The 21,303-nt window shown below is 42.8% G+C and overlaps 1 protein-coding gene across 1 annotated transcript in view; it reads left to right on the top strand.

Moving 5' to 3' along the window:
* The window catches only part of PTPRR (protein tyrosine phosphatase, receptor type R), a 123,266-nt gene that overhangs the window by 100,659 nt on the left and 1,304 nt on the right, over positions 1-21,303 (top strand). Inside the window, exons 9-13 of the mRNA XM_018576388.1 lie at positions 4,323-4,402; positions 6,780-6,917; positions 9,216-9,326; positions 10,109-10,266; positions 18,673-18,786. Coding sequence (XP_018431890.1) covers positions 4,323-4,402; positions 6,780-6,917; positions 9,216-9,326; positions 10,109-10,266; positions 18,673-18,786 — 601 coding nt within the window. The remainder of the gene's footprint in view (positions 1-4,322; positions 4,403-6,779; positions 6,918-9,215; positions 9,327-10,108; positions 10,267-18,672; positions 18,787-21,303) is intronic.

Consider the following 21,303-nt stretch of genomic DNA (forward strand, 5'->3'; position numbering starts at 1 on the left):
CCCGGTTGTTACGCCACTGCAGAGCCATATGCATGAAGGGATTTGTAGTTTCACCACACCTTGAGGGCTGAGGTTTGGCTACCCCTGATATATACCTTGCTAACAGTTACACAAATCTGTTGTAAATTGCGCCGTTTTTTGAATGGACTGGAAATCTCTCCTAAGTGGGAGCAAATACCTTAGCTTGTTGTCAGTAGTGATAAGTGAAGCAGAGGCGTCCCTAGGCCGGGGAGCACCAGATGTGGCTGCCGAGTATCACCCCCTGGGAGGTGATCACGCACGTGCACCTAACTGCCAGCGGCCATCTTTGAGAGAAAGAGACGAGGGGATAAGGTATGCTGCCAGGGTCCCCTTCTCTCTCGTACAGCTGTCAGGCTCTCGGTCCATGGCCAAGTGCCTGACTTTTCAGAGGGGTGACACCAAAATGACTGTCAGTCCAGTCAGTGTGGGCCGCACCCCCGCATGTCCCTTGTGATGCCACTGAAGTGAAGTGGCCTGTGTTTGATTCACTTGAAGGTTTTGCCAAACCCAGCCAAAAATCCAGGTTCAATAACGTCAAAGCAAACTAAACTCATGGCCACCTGTGTCCAAGGAATCAATGATGCTCTGCAGCCCATACAGAGTCATTGGTTGCTAGGATGCTAGTGCCTGGGCCGCAAGCCACATCATTGTTTTTTAAAATGTTGGCAGACCCAAAACTTCACACTATGGTCACTATGGTACATCTGTCTGCGTCCTAGCAACCAATGAACCTTATCAACTCTATCTAAAACTTATAAAAATAAAATGTGTTGACTTTAGATATACATCAATTTCTTTTTACCTGCTGGTTCAATTTTTGACAGTCATTTTTGTTCTATATCATTAGAATAAGGAGCATGTTTTAACAAAATAACAAAAATACACCATCAATTCATAGTATTAAAAAAAAAAATCACAAAATATAAAAATGGATACTGATTTAAGAATGAGAATACTGCTTAAATCTGTCCAGATGCACCACAACGCAATCTACAGCTCAAAAGACATAACAGTACGTCAGAATGTCATAATGCCTGGGTGCCACCATTGGAGGGGTGACACCAAAATGACTGACAGTCACCGACCGAGAGCCCGACAGTGTCAGGAGAGAGGAGGGGTCCCGGCGGCATACCTTATCCCGCCAACTGAAGGAGCAAGAGGAGGAGTAGAATGAGGTGGTGAGTGATAAAGAGAAGAGAGAAGAAAGGGAAAAGTGGAGAACTGAAAGGGTGGTGACCACCACCCGGGGGCCGCGGCGCGATGGGCGGTTAGCGAATGAGGGATTGCGTTATCGGAATGGCTTGTTTCTTCCAGGAATGGCTTGTTTCTTCCAGGAATGGGCTATTGTTTGTTTAGCCGCTAAAAATATGTAATTGGCCAATTGCCATTGGGGCCACGTGAATTGTGGAATTTTAACATGGAGGAGGGCTTGCCAGGGGTCCTTTGGTAATGATATGTTGAAGATGGAATAGAGGAGTCTGTAGATCTTAGACCAGAATCTGGCCACAAATGGGCACGTCCACCAGATGTGCATCACATCCCCCACGGCCTGGCAGCCTCTGACGCATATGTTAGAGCAGGTCGGGTGAAGGTGGCAGAGGCGTGAGGGCACAAGATACCACCTAGAGAGCACATTATAGGCCGCCTACTGGGGAGATTCCCCTTTTTCAATTTATGATAGGTGTAAGTCACTTATGGTGACAACCTCTTTCTGATGGAAAAGCACAGAGCCAGAGTATAGTATAGTTGCTCCTCGGGTTCCAGGCACTCTGACCAGCCCTTGAGTATAATTGTTCCTCAAGTTCCAGGCATTCTGACCAGCCCTCAAGTACAATTGATCATCAGGTTCCAGGCACTCTGACCAGCCCTCGAGTATAATTGTTCCATAGGTTCCAGCACTCTGACCAGCCCCTGAGTATAATTGTTCCTCAGGTTTCAGGCACTCTGACCAGCCCTCAAGTATAATTGTTCCTCAGGTTCCAGGCACTCTGACCAGCCCCTGTGTATAATTGTTCCTCAGGTTCCAGGCACTCTGACCAGCCCCTGATTATAATTGTTCCTAAGGTTCCAGGCACTCTGACCAGCCCTCGAGTATAATTGTTCCTGAGGTTCCAGGCACTCTGACCAGCCCCTGAGTATAATTGTTCCTCAGGTTCCAGGCACTCTGACCAGCCCTCGAGTATAATTGTTCCTGAGGTTCCAGGCACTCTGACCAGCCCCTGAGTATAATTTTTCCTCAGGTTCCAGGCACTCTGACCAGCTCTCGAGTATAATTGTTCCTGAGGTTCCGGGCACTCTGACCAGCCAATGAGTATAATTGTTCCTCTGGTTCCAGGCACTCTGACCAGCCCTCAAGTATAATTGTTCCTTTGGTTTCAGGCACTCTGACCAGCCCCTGAGTATAATTGCTCCTCAGGTTCCAGGCACTCTGACCAGCCCTTGAGTATAATTGTTCCTGAGGTTCCTGCCACTCTGACCAGCCCTCGAGTATAATTGTTCCTGAGGTTTCAGGCACTCTGACCAGCCCCTGAGTATAATTGTTCCTTTGGTTTCAGGCACTCTGACCAGCCCCTGAGTATAATTGTTCCTTTGGTTTCAGGCACTCTGACCAGCCCCTGAGTATAATTGTTCCTTTGGTTTCAGGCACTCTGACCAGCCCCTGAGTATAATTGTTCCTTTGGTTTCAGGCACTCTGACCAGCCCCTGAGTATAATTGTTCCTTTGGTTTCAGGCACTCTGACCAGCCCCTGAGTATAATTGTTCCTTTGGTTTCAGGCACTCTGACCAGCCCCTGAGTATAATTGTTCCTTTGGTTTCAGGCACTCTGACCAGCCCCTGAGTATAATTGTTCCTTTGGTTTCAGGCACTCTGACCAGCCCCTGAGTATAATTGTTCCTTTGGTTTCAGGCACTCTGACCAGCCCCTGAGTATAATTGTTCCTTTGGTTTCAGGCACTCTGACCAGCCCCTGAGTATAATTGTTCCTTTGGTTTCAGGCACTCTGACCAGCCCCTGAGTATAATTGTTCCTTTGGTTTCAGGCACTCTGACCAGCCCCTGAGTATAATTGTTCCTTTGGTTTCAGGCACTCTGACCAGCCCCTGAGTATAATTGTTCCTTTGGTTTCAGGCACTCTGACCAGCCCCTGAGTATAATTGTTCCTTTGGTTTCAGGCACTCTGACCAGCCCCTGAGTATAATTGTTCCTTTGGTTTCAGGCACTCTGACCAGCCCCTGAGTATAATTGTTCCTTTGGTTTCAGGCACTCTGACCAGCCCCTGAGTATAATTGTTCCTTTGGTTTCAGGCACTCTGACCAGCCCCTGAGTATAATTGTTCCTTTGGTTTCAGGCACTCTGACCAGCCCCTGAGTATAATTGTTCCTTTGGTTTCAGGCACTCTGACCAGCCCCTGAGTATAATTGTTCCTTTGGTTTCAGGCACTCTGACCAGCCCCTGAGTATAATTGTTCCTTTGGTTTCAGGCACTCTGACCAGCCCCTGAGTATAATTGTTCCTTTGGTTTCAGGCACTCTGACCAGCCCCTGAGTATAATTGTTCCTTTGGTTTCAGGCACTCTGACCAGCCCCTGAGTATAATTGTTCCTTTGGTTTCAGGCACTCTGACCAGCCCCTGAGTATAATTGTTCCTTTGGTTTCAGGCACTCTGACCAGCCCCTGAGTATAATTGTTCCTTTGGTTTCAGGCACTCTGACCAGCCCCTGAGTATAATTGTTCCTTTGGTTTCAGGCACTCTGACCAGCCCCTGAGTATAATTGTTCCTTTGGTTTCAGGCACTCTGACCAGCCCCTGAGTATAATTGTTCCTTTGGTTTCAGGCACTCTGACCAGCCCCTGAGTATAATTGTTCCTTTGGTTTCAGGCACTCTGACCAGCCCCTGAGTATAATTGCTCCTCAGGTTCCAGGCACTCTGACCAGCTCTCAAGTATAATTGTTCCTTGGGTTTCAGGCACTCTGACCAGCTCTGATTGCCTTTCTGTTATATTGCCAGAAGATGCACTGAAGTATCTTCATAACTTCCAGATACCAGTTATTGGCTAGTCTACATGGATAAATGATGATGGTTCGGGTGTTTCTGGGGATCTATGTATACACAATGTTACATCATAAAGCCTGACAATCAAAACCTTTCTTTGTTTCAACAATGAACTTACAGGTTTAAAAAACGTCTGCAGATAACAGCTTCCATATATACCTTATATTGTAGGAAGAAATATAATTGCAATCTATGTTGAATATGGACTATATAATTTTGTGTTCCTTCTCTTATTTTTTTTTCTTGCTTAGATCCAGTAAGTAGAGTGTGTTTGAAACCAAAGAATGTGAAGGATACATTGAGCACCTATATAAATGCTAATTTCATCAGGGTAAGTATGTTCATGTTGTTGTTGTCCTTATCGTGGTAAAATCAATGTATGCGCACAAAGGATGAAATTAATGTTTCATTTTTGAAATTATTGAGATACTGAGAGGTATGCAATTACAACTTTTTGTGCTGTCTAATTTAAATTGTGTAATTGGCTAGCTCCATGATCCAGGATGGATCGTGGAGGTCCGGGATGGGGATGATCATGTGTCTATGGTTTAAAGTAGCCACCACTCCAAGCTTGATCCTGTGATGGACTACAGTCTCAGTACATATTAGTAAACTAAATATGAGGTTTGTAGTCCATCACAGGAACGAGCATGGAGCGGTGGCTACTTTACAACACACACAGGGACCATGGGGAACAAAAGTAGTCACCCTCCAGAAGGAAGGACAGTGTCAGCACCAATTCAGAGATGATTTGAAGATCTACAGCTGAGTGATGCACAAATAAGATACCCCTTTTATAATAATTAAGGTACTTGAATGCATCTTTAAGATTTAACTCCTGAGTTTAGTGTCACTTTAAGGATACAAATAAAGCTTTATGTTGGAGATACTGAGTGCAGTTTTATTTGTTTGGGGTGCCTAATTTAAAACCAAACTCCAGCCTTATCTTAAGCCTTGCACAGTTGAATAGACTCCTTCACTGTACTGAACTTGTTTACTCTTATTTTTCTGAGCAGTGTTCAATAGAAGTTGCAGCAAGTCAGATAGATCCCACCTCATTTCCTGGCTGGGGGACATAAAGCATCATCTAGCCATTTGCTCCTATGCCTGGCTGTCCCTGGCCTGCCCATTTTATTGATAGGATTGCAGTTCTTTCAATCGTGGAGGCTCAGCATCACTTGTGGGCATCACCAAGGGCAGATTGCATGCAAATGCATTCTGTCTGGGAACACCCACTCCTCCAGACTGACTTCCACTTATCAAGGCATTTTGATATTTGCATAACCCCTCCCAAAATCCAGCCCACTGTTTGCATCAGGGCTGAAGGATCTTGAGGGGAGTACTGTGGCAGAATGCTAGAATGTTTTCAGGAAGCTATGAACAGCACCCTGTTGGCCCCTCCCATGATCTGCCTGCATTGCAGAGAGAAGCACAGAGACTCAGTGATGAGATCACTGGGTCAAAAATACAAAAAAAAGGCTATATTTAAACATTTTATTAGCATGTTTACAATGGTGGAAATGTGGAATCAGTGTAGGCAAAACATAGGCAGATTAAAATTCCGCTTTAAATGTATTCCAAAAAGTATGGTGAATCTTATTAATTCCCTGCATGTTCGGCTGAGCTGAAGTACAATAATAATAAAAAATTGGGTGGAGCTAACAGTGAAAGCTAGCTCCGCCCAACTGTTTCCTATTGGCCGGCACCTGCCACCCAGGTCATTTGGGGACGCTGATCTGTCATTACAACTGGGCGAAGCCAGCCGGGAGATCTCGGCTGGCTCCGCCCAGCTGTCATTTGCAAGGCAAACGGCCGACCTTCGCTTCGGCTGTTGCTTCGGCACAGTCAAGCTGAAGCATATGCCTTCTGCTCGGCCAAGCCGCTCGGCCACCTTCGAGATCTATACGGGCTATAGTGAATACGGCTGTAGCTGATCCTTCGGCTAGCTTTGTGAATAACCCCCTAAGTATTTTATACTGGTGACTTGCTATGTAGGCATGTTAGAAGATAATGGGGGGAATTTATCAAAACTGGAGCAGCTGTGCATGACAACCAATCAGCTTCTCTCTTCAGTTTGTTCAGTTAAAGGGGTTCTAAACCCTCCGGTTGTTTTTGCCTATATCTACTGCTAGCATGCAGTAGATATAGGCAAGAAGTGTAAAAAAAAAAAAAACCCGCTTAAAATCATTTAAAACTTACCTCGTTATCGCCGCTCGTTCCCGCGCCGAGAATCAGGAACTGCTCGTACGGCCGCAAAGGATCTTGGGGCGGGCGCATGCGCAGTTCCGATTCTCGGCCGGGAGACGAGCAGAGACGCAAGGTAAGTCTATGGACGCGTGCACCCGCCTGCAGACACCGCTGGATCGGAGAGACAGGGCAGTCAGCGCTGGATCGGAGTGACGTCACACCGCTGGAGGGACAGATGAAAACATGGGGAAAGAAGAGAAAGATCGGAAAAAGAGACATCATTTAAGGTAAGTGCTAACATTTACATGGAGGGGAGGGAAAAAAAATGTTGCCTTTAATGTCACTTTAAGTTAAAATGAAACAGAGAAGCTGATTGGTTGCCCTTGGCAACTGATCCAGATTTTGTCTGCTCCAGTTTTCATAAATTCCCTTCAATGAAATCTAGAGTTTCTCTTGTTGTATGTTAATGTCATAAAGTTTTACATTATGTAATTAAATACAAGTTCTTTGATTTACTGCAGGGTTATGGTGGAACACAGAAGACATTTATTGCTACACAAGGACCAATGATTAATACAGTAAATGACTTCTGGCAGATGGTTTGGCAAGAAGATGTTCCTGTTATTGTTATGATCACCAAGCTCAAAGAAAAAAATGAGGTACTGCTCATAAAAATGAATAAATAATAAAAATAACATTTTAACCTGATTTCCTGCTCTTCTGGTATTCACCTCAATTATTGTGAATGTTACCGTAGCCTCAGTTCATCAAGTAAAACATAGTAAAATTCTACTATCTTCTATCTCATAATTGGAATCCAGTACTCTAACTAGTGAGTCCAAATCTTTCTGACTTAGATGGTTTGAGTTGCTCTACTATATAGAAAGTCACAATGTGCACATTGCACTATAAAAAAAGACTTTTCAGACGACTATGTACTGTATGTGTATAGCACTGGTGTGCTAGTTCTGTGTATAGTTCTGTACTGGTCATTTTAGCCCTCTTAGTCCGTGCTGGTCATCTCAGTCTGTACTGGTTACTTTAGCCTGTACTGATCATATTAGTCCCTACTGGTCATTTTAGTCCGTACTGGTCATCTTAGAACGTACTGTTCATCTTAGTCCTGTTGCAGTATGTCCTTTCCAGACTGATTCCTGAATGGGAGGGTCTATGTTCATAATAACCATCTGGTGAACTTTCAGTGTTCTATTAAGGAAAGTGGGCATCCTTTTAGATTAATTAACCCTTTTGGAAGTATCTAACCAAGAATGGCATTTTTATTGAAGGGGATGCCTAAAATCTTACTTGTGTTTTAGTGCAGACTTCAGGGACAATCAGTGAGCCAATCACACAAGCAGGAAATTACATTTCTGGGGGCATTCTTTTCACCAACCGTGTACAGCAGGGGTAGCAAACCTCCGGCACTCCAGCTGTGGTGGAACTACAAATCATATGAGGCATTGCAAGAATCTCACAGCCACAGACATGACTCCCGAAGAGAGATGCATCATAGGATTTGTAGTTTCACCACAGCTGGAGGGCCGGAGGTTTGCTACCCCTGGTGTACAGAATGCCTCAAGGTTACCATATTACATTAAATTTTTTGAGCAGTTTTAGAACAATTACAACGGCTCCACAACTGAAATTGACAGGTCATTTTTAAAGACATTGAAGAAGAACTTTGGGCACAACGTTTAGTAACCCTTGAAGTGGGGTTATCTCCGCGCTGCAAGGGTTAATTGCTTGTTTTTGTCTAGGTGCTAAAATAAAAACGTTATACTCACCTAATCCTCGGAGACGGCTTGCTTTTAGATTGATCCTTCCAGCCTTGCTCCCTCTCCGCTGCAGCAGTCTAAGGATCCTCAAGGCATCACGTCTAATACACTGTGTATTGGTTGTGAAGATGTCGAGGGACATACCATTGCTGCAGTGCGTAAGGGAGCTCTGTGGCAGCCGGCCAGCTATGAGGTTTGGGTGAGTATAACTTTTTTATTTAGTACCTAGATGAAAATGAGCAGTAAACCCTTGCAGTGCAGTACTAGCCCCTATACATTACAAAATGACTTGTGCAGCATTTGTATATGCTATATTATTTTTTTGTAATGAAAGTGGAGTTTTCCTTTAAACCAAAACTTTTTGCAGAACAGAGTTTAGTGAACAGGCTGGTCATAGTGAAGCTATATTTTTAGTCCTTTGTTTCCCATGTTTATAATTTCCCTTAGATTCATTGGGAGGAGTAGAGGCCGCAGATCAGATAATGTGACAATGTGAACATTTCCACAATGGGTGGCAGCTGAACTTTTCAATGTTTTCTTTCCCCCTAATCACCTTATAAGGGAGCTTGTTACTGGTTTTTAGGCAGTGATATCACTAAGCCTATAAGTGATTTGCAAGCTCCAGTGACTCTCCACATCTCATCTTGTTAAAAGGATCACCAGGTTAGTTGCACACTGTGACTAATGTGTATATTGTGTTATTATTTTATATAGTGCTTACATTAAACTATGTTGCACAATAGTGGATCAAGTGCATTAGGTACCAACAGTGCAATGATTCCTAGGTTAAAAAGGGATTTATGTTAAAAGAAAATGGGGTATATCTGAAGAAAATTGTGTATATGGTTTTACAAATGTACAAATGTAGTTAATCTAGAGTACATTTTTGTTTTGTCACAGAACTGTGGATATACTGTACATGCAATGCTAAGGCTAGAAGAGAACAAATAGCCTTTTTTAATATGCATTCAGTACAGTAACCTATAGCAGCCAGATGGAAGTCATATTTTATTAGTCTTACCACCCTAAAGTTCTGAAACCTAATCTGTATGGTTTTTGTAGTTGTTCATAATTTGTCTGTGTACTACACTATTAAATAACTTCTGAGTTCAGAATAACTTCAAATAACTTATTGCTGAGTTCAGTTTGATAACTTGGCAAAATGTTTTTTTCCCTGTACAGAAATGTGTTCTATACTGGCCAGAGAAGAGAGGAATTTATGGAAATGTTGAAGTGCTTGTTAACAGTGTCAATGTACATGACTATTATACTATTCGGATTCTGACATTAAAGGTAAAGCATTATCTAATTAATATTTTTGATATTGTACGGGATAAATACAGCCTTATAATTGATGTCATAAGGCAACACAGTATGTTTAAGTTATGTAATTGTGTTCTTTTGACTCAAACTTGGTAGGGTCTCCTGTTGGGGGTGGGCAACAGCAGGACACTGAGTAAAAAATGGGTAATGTTTCATTGTGCTATGATTGCATTTTATTTCAGAATGCTTAATAATGCTTTTTTTTATCAAAGCAAAAGATAAATATGTTGCCCATGGCAAGTAGTTCACCCACAATTTCTCAGAGGTGCTGGCCTGCTGAGTTACCCTTACTCTTCCTTTATTGCTTCAATACTCCGGGAGCAAGATCTCAATGCTTGAGTTTCCCCCTCTGCCCGATATCTACAGCCATGTAAATGTATTTTCCATTAAGAAGAAGGCAGAGCAGACTGGAAATTCCAGCTGTCCAATCCTGCTACTGGAGGGCCAAACAGGTATATAAAATGTGGGCGTTTATACCCACCAGCATTCACCCCCAAGTTTTGCATGGACCTTCCCTGTTGACACTTAATTTATGCATTGTATTCTTCCAGAAAATCAAGTCCTAAATATGTGCAAAAAGGTAGATTCCTCTTAAAAATTGGGATGGATATGTAAAGTTGTCTTTCCAATAACTGTAATGACTTCTATAGTTAAAATAATATATCATATCTATTGTATGCTGTGTAGATTGTAGTTCCAAAATAACAGTATGTTTATGTGTAGTTGTGTACTAAAGGCGATTTTCTTTCCAGCAAGGAAGCCAGTCACGAATTGTTAAACATTACTGGTACACCTCCTGGCCTGATCACAAGACTCCAGACAGCGCTCAGCCTCTTCTTCAACTTATGCTGGATGTGCAAGATGACAGAAAAATGTTTGCTGGCAGAGGTCCTGTGGTAGTGCACTGCAGGTAATGCTCAGTAATCCTTTTTTTTGCTCCTAAATAGTCTGAATCTCCACTATGAATGATTACATGTATGAAATTAGGTTACACATACTGGTTTATGTCCCATTTTAGTGATAAGGGCTGCAATATTGCCACCAGAAACAAGTAAGGGGTTATACATTCTATGATACATAGAATGAGTTCTACTCTTAAAGTGACACTAAACTCAGGAGTTAAAGCTTAAAAATGTACCAAGTACATTGTACCTTACCTATTAACAAAAATGTATCTTATTTGTGTATCACTCGGCTGTAGATCCTCAAATCATCTCTGAATTGGTGTTCTTCCTTCTGGAGAGTGACTACTTTTGTTCCCCATGGTCCTTGTGTCTGTTGTAAAGTAGTCACCACTCCATTCTCGCTCCCATGATGGACTTCAATCTCAATACAAATTAGTAAACAAGATGTAAGATTGTAGTCCATCACAGGAGTGAGCTTGGAGCAGTGACTACTTTACAACACACACAGGAACCATGAGGAGCAAAAGTAGTCACCCTCCAGAAAGAAGGACAGTGTCAGTATGAATTCAGGGACGATTGGAGGAACTACAGCCAGGTGATACACAAATAAGATTCATTTTTGTTAATAGTTATTGTAATTGAATGCATTTTTAGGATTTAACTCCTGAGTATAGTGTCATTTTAGGAATTGTATATGCAGGTGTCAGGAAACATCAGTTTGTCTAGGACTCAAACTTTTTCTCAAACTGTTTCTGAAACTTTCCTTAAACATCTCTAAAGCTGACCATACACAGGGCTGAATGAGAAAAATCACATGATTCCTCCATCCATACTAAAAAGTGTAGAGCAGCAGTACCCAACCTTTTTGGCAGGAAGAAAATGTTTCCACGGACCGGAGCGGGGGATTGAATGGGTGAAGGTTTCAGGATGATTCAAGCGCATTTATTGTGCACTTTATTTCTAATACTATTACATTGTAATATATAATGAAATATCCCCAAAATCCCATCAATACACACAGCAATGCAAAATAATACCATCAGCTATAAAGGACTACAAGTCTCATCAATACGCCGGCCGCTGTCAGAATGCCCGGCCAGAGCCAGCAGATCAATCCACACAAACAGAGCCCCATGAAGTCTGGAACTTCAAGTTAATGATCTGCTGCCAGAGCACCGATATTCCTCCACAGCAGCCGAAAAAGAAAAAATAGTCACCTCTCTCCTGCTGTCAGTTCAGCAAGGAGGCCCAGGGAGAGGGGACTTTTTCAGGAATGGATGTGGGAGCACCTGACCTGGGGACTGGGAGCTTTTGTTTACTAGAGCCATCTCTGTCCCCAAGGTCGTGGGGCCAGAGGAGCAGAAGAAAAAATAAAGTGCAGCAGGCGGTGGACCACTGAGGAGACTGCCTGCGGCTGCAGCCTAGTTCCTAACAGGCTACAGACCACTACCGGTTGGGGACCCCTAACGTAGAGTAAAGAATCTCCCCTTTCTGCTATTGTATTCTGACAGCTGTTAGAATATCTAAACAGTAACTGAAGCTGATTGGCTGGAGTCACTCTTCAGCCAACAATTTTCCAATCGACTACTTTGACATTCAGAAAATGGCTTTTGTCAAGTTGGATGTGTCACCCACAGGTTGAATTTCTGCCAATTCAGCAGGAACTGGACAAAGTGTTATCTGTGTATGACCAGCTTAACATAGATATTTTGCAGATATCTTAAAATAAAAACTGGGGATGTCACTGATGTGCTTAAAGAAAGCGATCGCAGAGGAAGTTTTAGTTGGGCTCTGATATTGTTTGCTGGATCAATCCTTCTAAACACTGTCTATAGGTGTCTACAGGGCTCACTGAACACATCTAAAAACATTGTCTGAAATGCACCTGTTCAGGTGGACAAAATGTGAATATATACACTTGCTCTGTATTGCTTCTAGCATTAAATTTAAATACTAATCTATACTACAGACCTGCTGCACAAGGGGCAGGCAGCCATCTGGGGAGTACGGCCGATACTCATGTAAGGGGCCCTGGCAGCCTGGGGGGCCCACCCTGGTCCCTTACATGACTATCGGCCGACGGTGAAGGGCGAGGAGGCGGAGGCCTGGCCCTTCTGGCAGACGAGGCCATGTGTGCAGGTAAGAGGAGCTAGGAAGGAAGGAAAGGAGGGAGGGGAGGGATGCAGCCCTGACCAGCCGACCTGAGACCCCTTCAGAGCCCACCATTCACAGTCTCAGATGGGCTGTGGAGCATCTATGGTAGGCTCTGCAGGGTCACTCTCAGGTGGGTCCTGTGTCCAGCACGTCACTATGCCCTGCGTCCAACACGTCACTAAGCCCTGCGTCCAGCGGCGCTCGGGGGGGCCCGGCCTAAAACCGTGTAATGGTCCCCTAAATTTCTGATGGCTGCCCTGCTCAGGGGCGTCCCGAGGCTGGGTGACACCCGGAGCGGTAACCAAGTGTCACCCCGACGAAACATCACTGAGCATGCGCATGACGTCATCGCGCACGCGCGGCAGTATTCTGATACCTGCCGGCGGCCATCTTGGTGATGGACGCCGGCAGAGAGAGGAGGGGACAGTCACCCGGCGGGATAAGGTATGCCGCCAGGTCCCCTTCTCTCTGATACTGTCGGGCGTTCGGTCCATGACCAAGTGCCTGACTTTTCAGAGGGGGGTGTGAGTCATTTTGGTGTCACCCCTCCAATGGTGTCACCCGGGTGCGGGCCGCACCCCCCTTGTGACGCCACTGCTGCTGCTTCTTGTGATTACTATAGTTAGCATTTAAAAAGCTTACTTCAGAGTTGCTAAGCACAGCTAAATGCTGGAGATGCACAGGCACTGTCCAATGTACCCTACAACTGTTACAGATTAGCACAGACAATCCCAATACCCCATGCTGGTACTCATATGGGCAACACTTGTCTATATGCAGGTACAAAAGTATACAATAGCATTGATCTTGGTTTTACAGCACATATTTTGTGTCTCTAGCTGTACCTCAAGTTCAGCAGTGCGAAAAAAAAATTAGTATCTTTGGTTTACTTACTGAGCTTTGTACATCAGTTTTATTTTGTATTGCATTTGTAAAAAGAAGTCTATTGGTGAAAAAATACATCTAACTAGATCTAATAACTGTTTCTGATCACTGTAAGGAGACACCCTGACAGTAGCAATCCTAGTCTGTGCTGCATTATCTGTATGGTTCACATATTAATCTTTAGTACACTCAAGCTGCTTAGTAAATGTAAGGAAATGGCTTTTTATACTGCTTTTTTTTTCATGCCAGTCTGCATTTTAATGGAACACTTTAGACACAGGGGAAATACGATTTGGATACTGGGGATTCCGCTCTGACTTTTGCCATAAGTTCATGCAGCATAACATTGCAGATGGCAATTGCAGATGGAACACTATAACAGAAAGCAGACAGCCTACTTCCCTTCCAATCTAAAAATCTATTTGACTTTATAAATGTATCTGTATTTGCTGAGTACAGAGCAGTTTGGAATCAGTTTTTGCTGTGCCTTCTCTTTAAAGTTTCAACCTATAGTAAAAAGCTGTGAGGAAGTGGGAGCTTTGGACTGTTCTGTGCCAGGATATTGCAGATAATTATAAAGAAGGTCACACTTAAATGTTTTAACATAAATCAGGATACTGACGCACTCAGTAATGTGAGGACTTCTGCAAATCAGAGTACTATAGTCTCACTTTTGCAAGGCTTATAGTTTTGTCAAATGACCGTACATGATGAACCACCAACTGGGTGAAAAAAAACATGGGGATGTCTATCACTGAAATGTTACATTTATAATTTTATTAAAAGTGTATTTGACACCATAGTCAGTCTGGAGTAAGGCTTTCCACCTTGCCTGTCAGAATTCACTTTCATTTACCCCCCTAGGATCAGTCTTATCGTAGACTGTAGCCTGTACAGGGCTTCACCCGTTACACCAGTTGGCAGCTCAGCCTCTGTGATGCTGCAGTATCTCTCATTGCTATTTGTCAGTAGTGACATGACATTGGACAAAATGAATTTACAATTATTATTATTATTATTACATAGTATTTATATAGCGCCAACAGTTTGCGCAGCGCTTTACAATGTAAGGAAGACATTACAGTTACAATACAATTCAAGACAAGATGGTAAGGAGGGCCCTGCCCCTAAGGGCATACAATCTAAATGAACAGGCTAAGAGAGAGAATGCTTCTAAGTTGTAAAGGAGCTACTGCAGCAATGCTTTCATACCTGGGTAATTGATCCTGTTCACATTCCTAATTTCCATTACATCTATCTGTTGTCGGATACTGCAGCAAGGTAACGTCATCGCACATGCATGGTCCGCCATCTTAGCTTTAAACGCCAGCAGAAAGAGGAGGGGACGTTCACCCAGCGGGATGAGGTATGCCGTCGGGTCCCCTCCTCTCTTCTGACAATGTCGGGCTCTCGATCCATGACCGAGTGCCCAATTTTTTAGAGGGGTAACACCAAAATGACTGTCAGCCATTTTGGTGTCACCCGGGTGCGGGCCACACCCCCTTGTGACCCCACTGACCAAACTTACCTCTGGGGTTGAGTTTCACATTTAGGCAAGCAGGTAAACAAAATGACTAGATTTGGGCAGTTGGTCTGCCAACCTGAACCATTGACTGCTGCAGCCAGAAGTCATTCAATTAGTGGTGGTATCACTACTGCCACTAAATGACAGCTTACCACCAGATTGTTTCAAATTGTAAAACGGGGATATCAGGTGACAATATTTACAAAATATGGTCATGACCATATGCAGTCAGCGATGCCACCCAGCATCCCTGGGAAGTTTGTTGACATTCATCAGTCGGTCGGAACTGTCATTTGTGATGGGAGAAGTGATGTGGCAGCACCATCATTGCAGCGAGTCACCAGCGTGTCGCTCATTATGATTGTGATGTTGGGGTTACATCGGTGACATTATTTATTTAATGAAGAACCTTTTCTATGGTGTGGGTGTTTTTATTTAGTATTTCATTTTTGCAAATAAGGCTGCACTTTGTGTACATCTCTGGAAAAGAAATTCTGAAGATGTAACAATTCTTATAATGACCTGGCAACCTGATCAAAATTCCAGTATTGCTAGGTCAAATACAGCCCCTGATCCCCTGCCGCTCTGCATGTATGAGCGGCTGTGCGGGATAGAGAGACGCCTCTGTGTGTCACTTGTCTGCCTGACGGGGCCGCTACCGACACAGCAGGCGCCGCCAGGCAGCACATTCTTCAGCTGGGACTGGGAGAGGACGAACCCTCTTCACTCGGCCCCGCCCCCTGGCCGCCAAAGACGAGGAAGCTGAGCGGCTGTAGGAGTCAGGTAAGTCCGGTGTGGGAGCTATTCTGCATTACTGTATAATCATCATACAGCAATGCAGAATAACACCAGCTATGCAGGACTACAAGTTCCAGCAATACATTATATTATTAAGTGGGGATGCACCTGTGTGTGGGGGGGGAGGGGGCTAAAAGCTGTTATTATCAGTTACATTATAATGTATTGCTGGGACTTGTAGTCCTGCATAGTTGGAGCTATTCTGCATTACTGTATAATGATTATACAGCAATACAGAATAGCACCAACTATGCAGGAACACAAGTCCCAGCAATACATTATATTATTAAGTAGGGATGCACAAATGTGTGTGTGTTTTTTTTTGGGGGGGGTTAAAAAGCTGGTATTATTTACATTATAATGCATTGCTGGAACTTGTAGTCCTGCATAGTTGGTGGTATTCTGCATTGCTGTATAATCATTATACAGCAATGCAGAATACCACCAGCTATGCAGGACTACAAATCCCAGCAATACATTATATTAGTAAGTTGGGATGCACCAGTGCCAATACTGGGTTTTTTCACATGTACTTGTGAAAATGCCCCATACTAAGCGCAGGCAAAATTACCAGGGTCACAGCGGTCGCATTTGTGACTGGGCCCTGGTGTTCGGCCAGTTGGGGGGAGCCCAGGGAGAAAGAAGAGGGCCCGCCACACGCAGTGTTTTTGACACTTGCGGACCGCAGTTCAGACAGAGGGATGGGGAAGACGCTGTAGTGGGGGGTGGCCAGTCAGGGAACTCCATTTGCATGCACTATTTTTTCTGACCGGATTTGCCATGCGTTCCGGTGCAGGCGATCACACCGCAGTGCCATTGACTTTAATGCACCGCCACGCCCCCCACCCCCACCCCAGAACGCAGTGGGCTGGACGGGTTGCAATCCAGTGTGTTCCAGCACTAAATCAGCCTGAACACACTGGAGCTGGTGTGAACTACCCCTGAAAAAAGAAAAAAACATACTTTTCATGTAATAGAAGAAAAAAAAAGGTATCAAAATCATGTTTTTATTGGGGGTGGGGGGGCCCTGGGGTTTCTAGTTACACCTCTGGGGGGAGTTAGGTACTTTAGATCTGGGGGAATGGGGTAGACTATAAGTGCAAAAACTACAAATCCTTTAGGTTGCTCTGCTCTCAGCAGAAACAATTTAAGTGGTAAGAAGTCATTTATCAGTTACAATTCATTACTAATAGTACCGGGTTGAACCATATGAAGACCTGTATTTTAGCTTTAAAACAGCAGGACAACTTTTTTTTTTTTAGCTTTGGATTGAATGAGGAATGGATACATCCTCTGTCAGGTTTTTAGTGTTGTCCATAAAACTTTTAGGGAGATTACTTCCCATTTCCTATCTAGGTGCTGTTATGGGGCATAAAATAAAGGTAAACAGGGCCACAGGCTAAAATATTTGGGGCTGGAATTCTACTTGAATGCTTGTTAACAGTGACTGTGGGTTTGACTGGTGTTTTTCAGCAACTGAAGAATGCCAGTCACAGCTAGGGCACAGAGAAAACAATTGTTTTCTCTGTGCCCTGTTCACACTACAATGCAAGGGTGATCTGCAGTATGGTGCCCTGCAAAAAAATGCAGACATGGGGGCCTGAATGGTGTGTCCAGTTTGTACACTCCAAATAACGTTAAAAAAAGTAACACAAGGCTCCAAGGTTAGCAGACACTAGCTGTACGGTAAAAGCGTAGTGATTTACTATACAGCTAATGTGAACGAGCAAGTAAAAATCACCAATCTGAATAGGCGCAGTACATATTGCATGTTTGGATCAATGCACAAAGGTAACACACCAGGATAGGTGTCCGTATTTTGAAAAAGGTGAAAGTTATTTTTAGTTGAGTCCAATTCAATTTGGAAATTTCAGTTGCATGGCTGTAAATAGAGCTCCATAGGCAGGTGTTCAAGCTTTGTAAATTGAGCCTTTGGGAATCGACTATTTAAGCAGCCACTTCAACTAAATAAATCAACACTTTAATACATGATTGGAGAATTTCACTTTATTTACAAACAGAACAAAAAAAATGAAAAAGAAGTATAAAGCAACGTTAATAATAGATATATTATACAAAGAGCATGCTGAATAAAACCTGTATACCTGTAACACAAATGTTGGCAGGGAATATGGTCACTATTGGTTCCCCACGTATAAAAATAACATTCCTAAAGGAGTTCATGTGTATGACCTCTAATTACTTTGTATCCTGACTATACACGTAAGATGTTTTCCTCTACAAGGCCTGCTTCCTGTTCAGGAGACTGATTGGAATGTACTAAGGAAACATCGGACGTCTAGAAAAAAATGTCTTTTTAGGAAAATAAGAGCAGCGTGTACATCCTTGTATAACTGAAAGAAAGTCATCCATTTTTAATGATTTCCAGAAAAAAAAGTCATTCTTTAGGGACAGTCATTACAATGTGTCTACCATTAGTTTAGTTGGAAACTCTTGTCTATGTGCCTCTCTATTCCTGATTGCACTTTGTTACTAAGGAAAGGTCTTCCCTGACTTTAGACCTAAGCCCAACCACTTGAGTTAACACCCATCCACCTGTTGACCTCCTGTCCAATGAATGCACCTCAGTGGGCAATACGATCAGGAAAATGATCGGATTAATTTTAAAGCTGATCTCTGGGATAAGCAACTATTGGCTTAATACAGGAGTTATTTGTATTCTTAATTGAATCTTTGTGTGCTTTGTGTATTTCTTCCAGATCTGTAATCCAGTCTGAAAATGTTTTTGTGTGCAGGAGTTCCTGTAATGAGGACCATTCACTGCTGCTCTCTCTCCTTGTACAGGGTGACCGGTCTTGCCAACGCCCCCTCCTGTAGTGTTCTGCAGGCAGCCTGTAGTGGGTGGGGCCTGCAAGGTCCACTGCTGTGCTCTCTGCACAGGCTTTGTACAGCACAGTGAAGGTGTCACTGTTACTATTACAAGAGGCCTTAAAAGACTAAAGCTTCCAATTCAGTCCTGACTTTTCTCTTAACTTATTACTTTTGATTTTTATATTTTAACAATTAACTGACTGTTGTATTATTCCAGTGCTGGAATTGGAAGAACTGGCTGCTTCATTGCTACTTCTATTGGTTGTTGTCAGATGAAGGAAGAAGGTGTTGTGGATGTGTTAAGCATTGTCTGCCAGCTACGAATGGACAGGTACATATTTTTATAATCTTTCTACATTTTGGGAGGATGGTGATAGGCTTTACCTTCTATAACATAAAACGGAACCCTACCTACATACTTATGAGAGCTATATAACATTACATTTCTAAAAAGATGCTGAAGGGTAGAGGGCTAAACTCATAAGAGAAAACTGGTAAGCAAAAGCAGCACTAAACCTTTTTGACAAGAACCTATTACTTTCTCAGTATGGCACCCGAATGTGCCAATCAGATCTAAGGCTGGGTACACATGGTCATATTTTTTTCGTTCGGCCTACAAGGCTGGAGGAAAAAAATATGACAGATTCCTCCATCCATGCTAACGTCGCAGATGAACGCATATCCTGCTGTATACAGTGTATTCTGACAGCAGCATCGGCTGCTGACAGAATACCTGAAAAGTGATTGCACCAGTTTGGCTGCAAGCACTGTTCAGCCGGCGATAGGGCCATCTACAGATCTAATGTTGGCCAATTCCAGCTAAATCAGCCAAAATTCGCTCCATGTTTACCAAGCTTAACTCTAACAACTTCAGCTGATAGTACTGCTGTGCAAACATACAAACAGCATGCAAATTCTTGTGCACAACTTGCGTATTCTAAGAACATATGCATGTTCTAACAACATGTGTATTCTTCGCTCTACCAGTGCAGGAAAATGTCTGCATGTAGCGTTTCACCTGCTACCAGCCAGCCTGTGTTCCTTATAATAGTGTTGCTCTTGCAAGTGTTTACTAAATTCCCAACCTTTGAAGTGTAAGTTAGCTAAAAGTACACCTATATTCACACCGCAGTATGTTACAGTCGCAGTTTGGTGCATTTTAGATGCTCTTTTCATATGCATTTCATTTTGCAAAAACAAGAACCAAAGATGCAGCAAGCAGGATTTTTTTTCAATGTGGTCTCAGTGTGAAATACTGTTTTACAAAGAATCCTTTGAGTTTTATACAACTACAAAAGTACTTCCTCTGGTTAATTTTATGTACAATTTGCTGCACTAATGTACTAATAGTACTAATTTATTATTATTATTATTAATATTACTGTTATTAATAATAATAATAATTCCAACAACAGCAATATTAACAATAGTAATGTATTAATTGTACTATTACTCTAATGTAGTAATAGTAGCACTGTACTGCTGTACTACTGTTTCAATGTAATGAGTTTATTTAGGCAGGAGAAGAACCCCTTGATGTACCTGTACTAGCTGATAACCTATGTTCTAAAATAATGATTGTCAGCAGTACTTAGATCAGTAAAAATCAGGTCATCATTAGAAACCAATAACCTGCAAAGTATTGATGACCTTATAAAAGATTGACGTCACTATGTTTTTATTTTCTTAGTATTGCAGATTTCAAATGAGTGGCTTTGGAAGATTGTAGCTTGAAAGAGAGATTATTCTAAATATAGTTAACTATATAATTCCTTTATCTCTGTACATATGTTCAAATTGTTCACACCCTACGTGACCATGAGTTCACACATACACTGGGCAGCCTTTCCTGTCATTTCCCAAACAGGCTACTGAATATCCTGTCTAACCGCTAGTCAAAAGACACACTTCTGCTACACAAGGCAGTTCTCAGCAGTTCTCACAGCAGTATCTGCACAGGAAGATTTATTTTTACATAGGGATTGCTTTCTTTAACTGTTTAGCATGGATGAGGGAAGCATTTGATTTTCTCTCGTTCAGCCAGGGCCATGTATGGCTAGCTTTAGAATGAAGATTAGGGGATCTGACTTCCCAAAACTGCATGCTTGTTCTAGGTCAGTGACTCAAAGAAAATTGAAGCCAGAACCAGCAAGGCAACTAATATTGTCAGTAGGAAGACTGCAATGGGAGTCATCACGTTTCTCACAGTGCAGGTTTCCTTTAAAACCAACAATGCCCAATTAGAAACACAAAGTTGCTCAATGAGAACAGTGGACAACCAGAGATCTGCCCATCTTTGTCATGATCCATGATCTGTTGCTTCTGCTGTTGTACAAGTTGATAATCCTCTTTTATTGATAACAAATATGTTTTATGCTGGAGTGCTCCTTCACACCATCTGTGTTTGGGCTGTCCTGGCCGTTTTTTTCAACACAGCTCAAACACAATACAGTTAGGTAACCTCCTAGACCTCAGCTTGTGATTGGATAGTGAATGAGCAGCAGCAGAGTAATAACCCATCCCTCTGTATCCTTTGGTCAGCAAGTTCCTTGTAAGTTTATGTCCATGGAAGTGAGGGTAGGTCTCTTTACCCAAGCCCCGCATTAAAAACCTGAAAGGAGTTGTATCCTTCCCAACTCTATCTAAAACTAGAAAAGGTGTTTTTGGCTTGACAAACACTTTAAAGTGTATGTCAAGTCAATTTAGTTTTTCTAGTTATGGACAGAGTGGAGCAGGATTAGAACTATCTGAGGCTCCGTCATAGAGAATTTCCTTTAGTTCATGTTCTGCTGACACTCATTCCACCAGACAGGAATTGAGGAAAATTTTGAAACAGGAAAAGTTTGCC

The sequence above is a fragment of the Nanorana parkeri genome, unplaced genomic scaffold (assembly GCF_000935625.1).
Source record: "Nanorana parkeri isolate BGI_ZX_2015 unplaced genomic scaffold, ASM93562v1 scaffold65, whole genome shotgun sequence".
Taxonomy (NCBI): Eukaryota; Metazoa; Chordata; class Amphibia; order Anura; family Dicroglossidae; genus Nanorana; species Nanorana parkeri.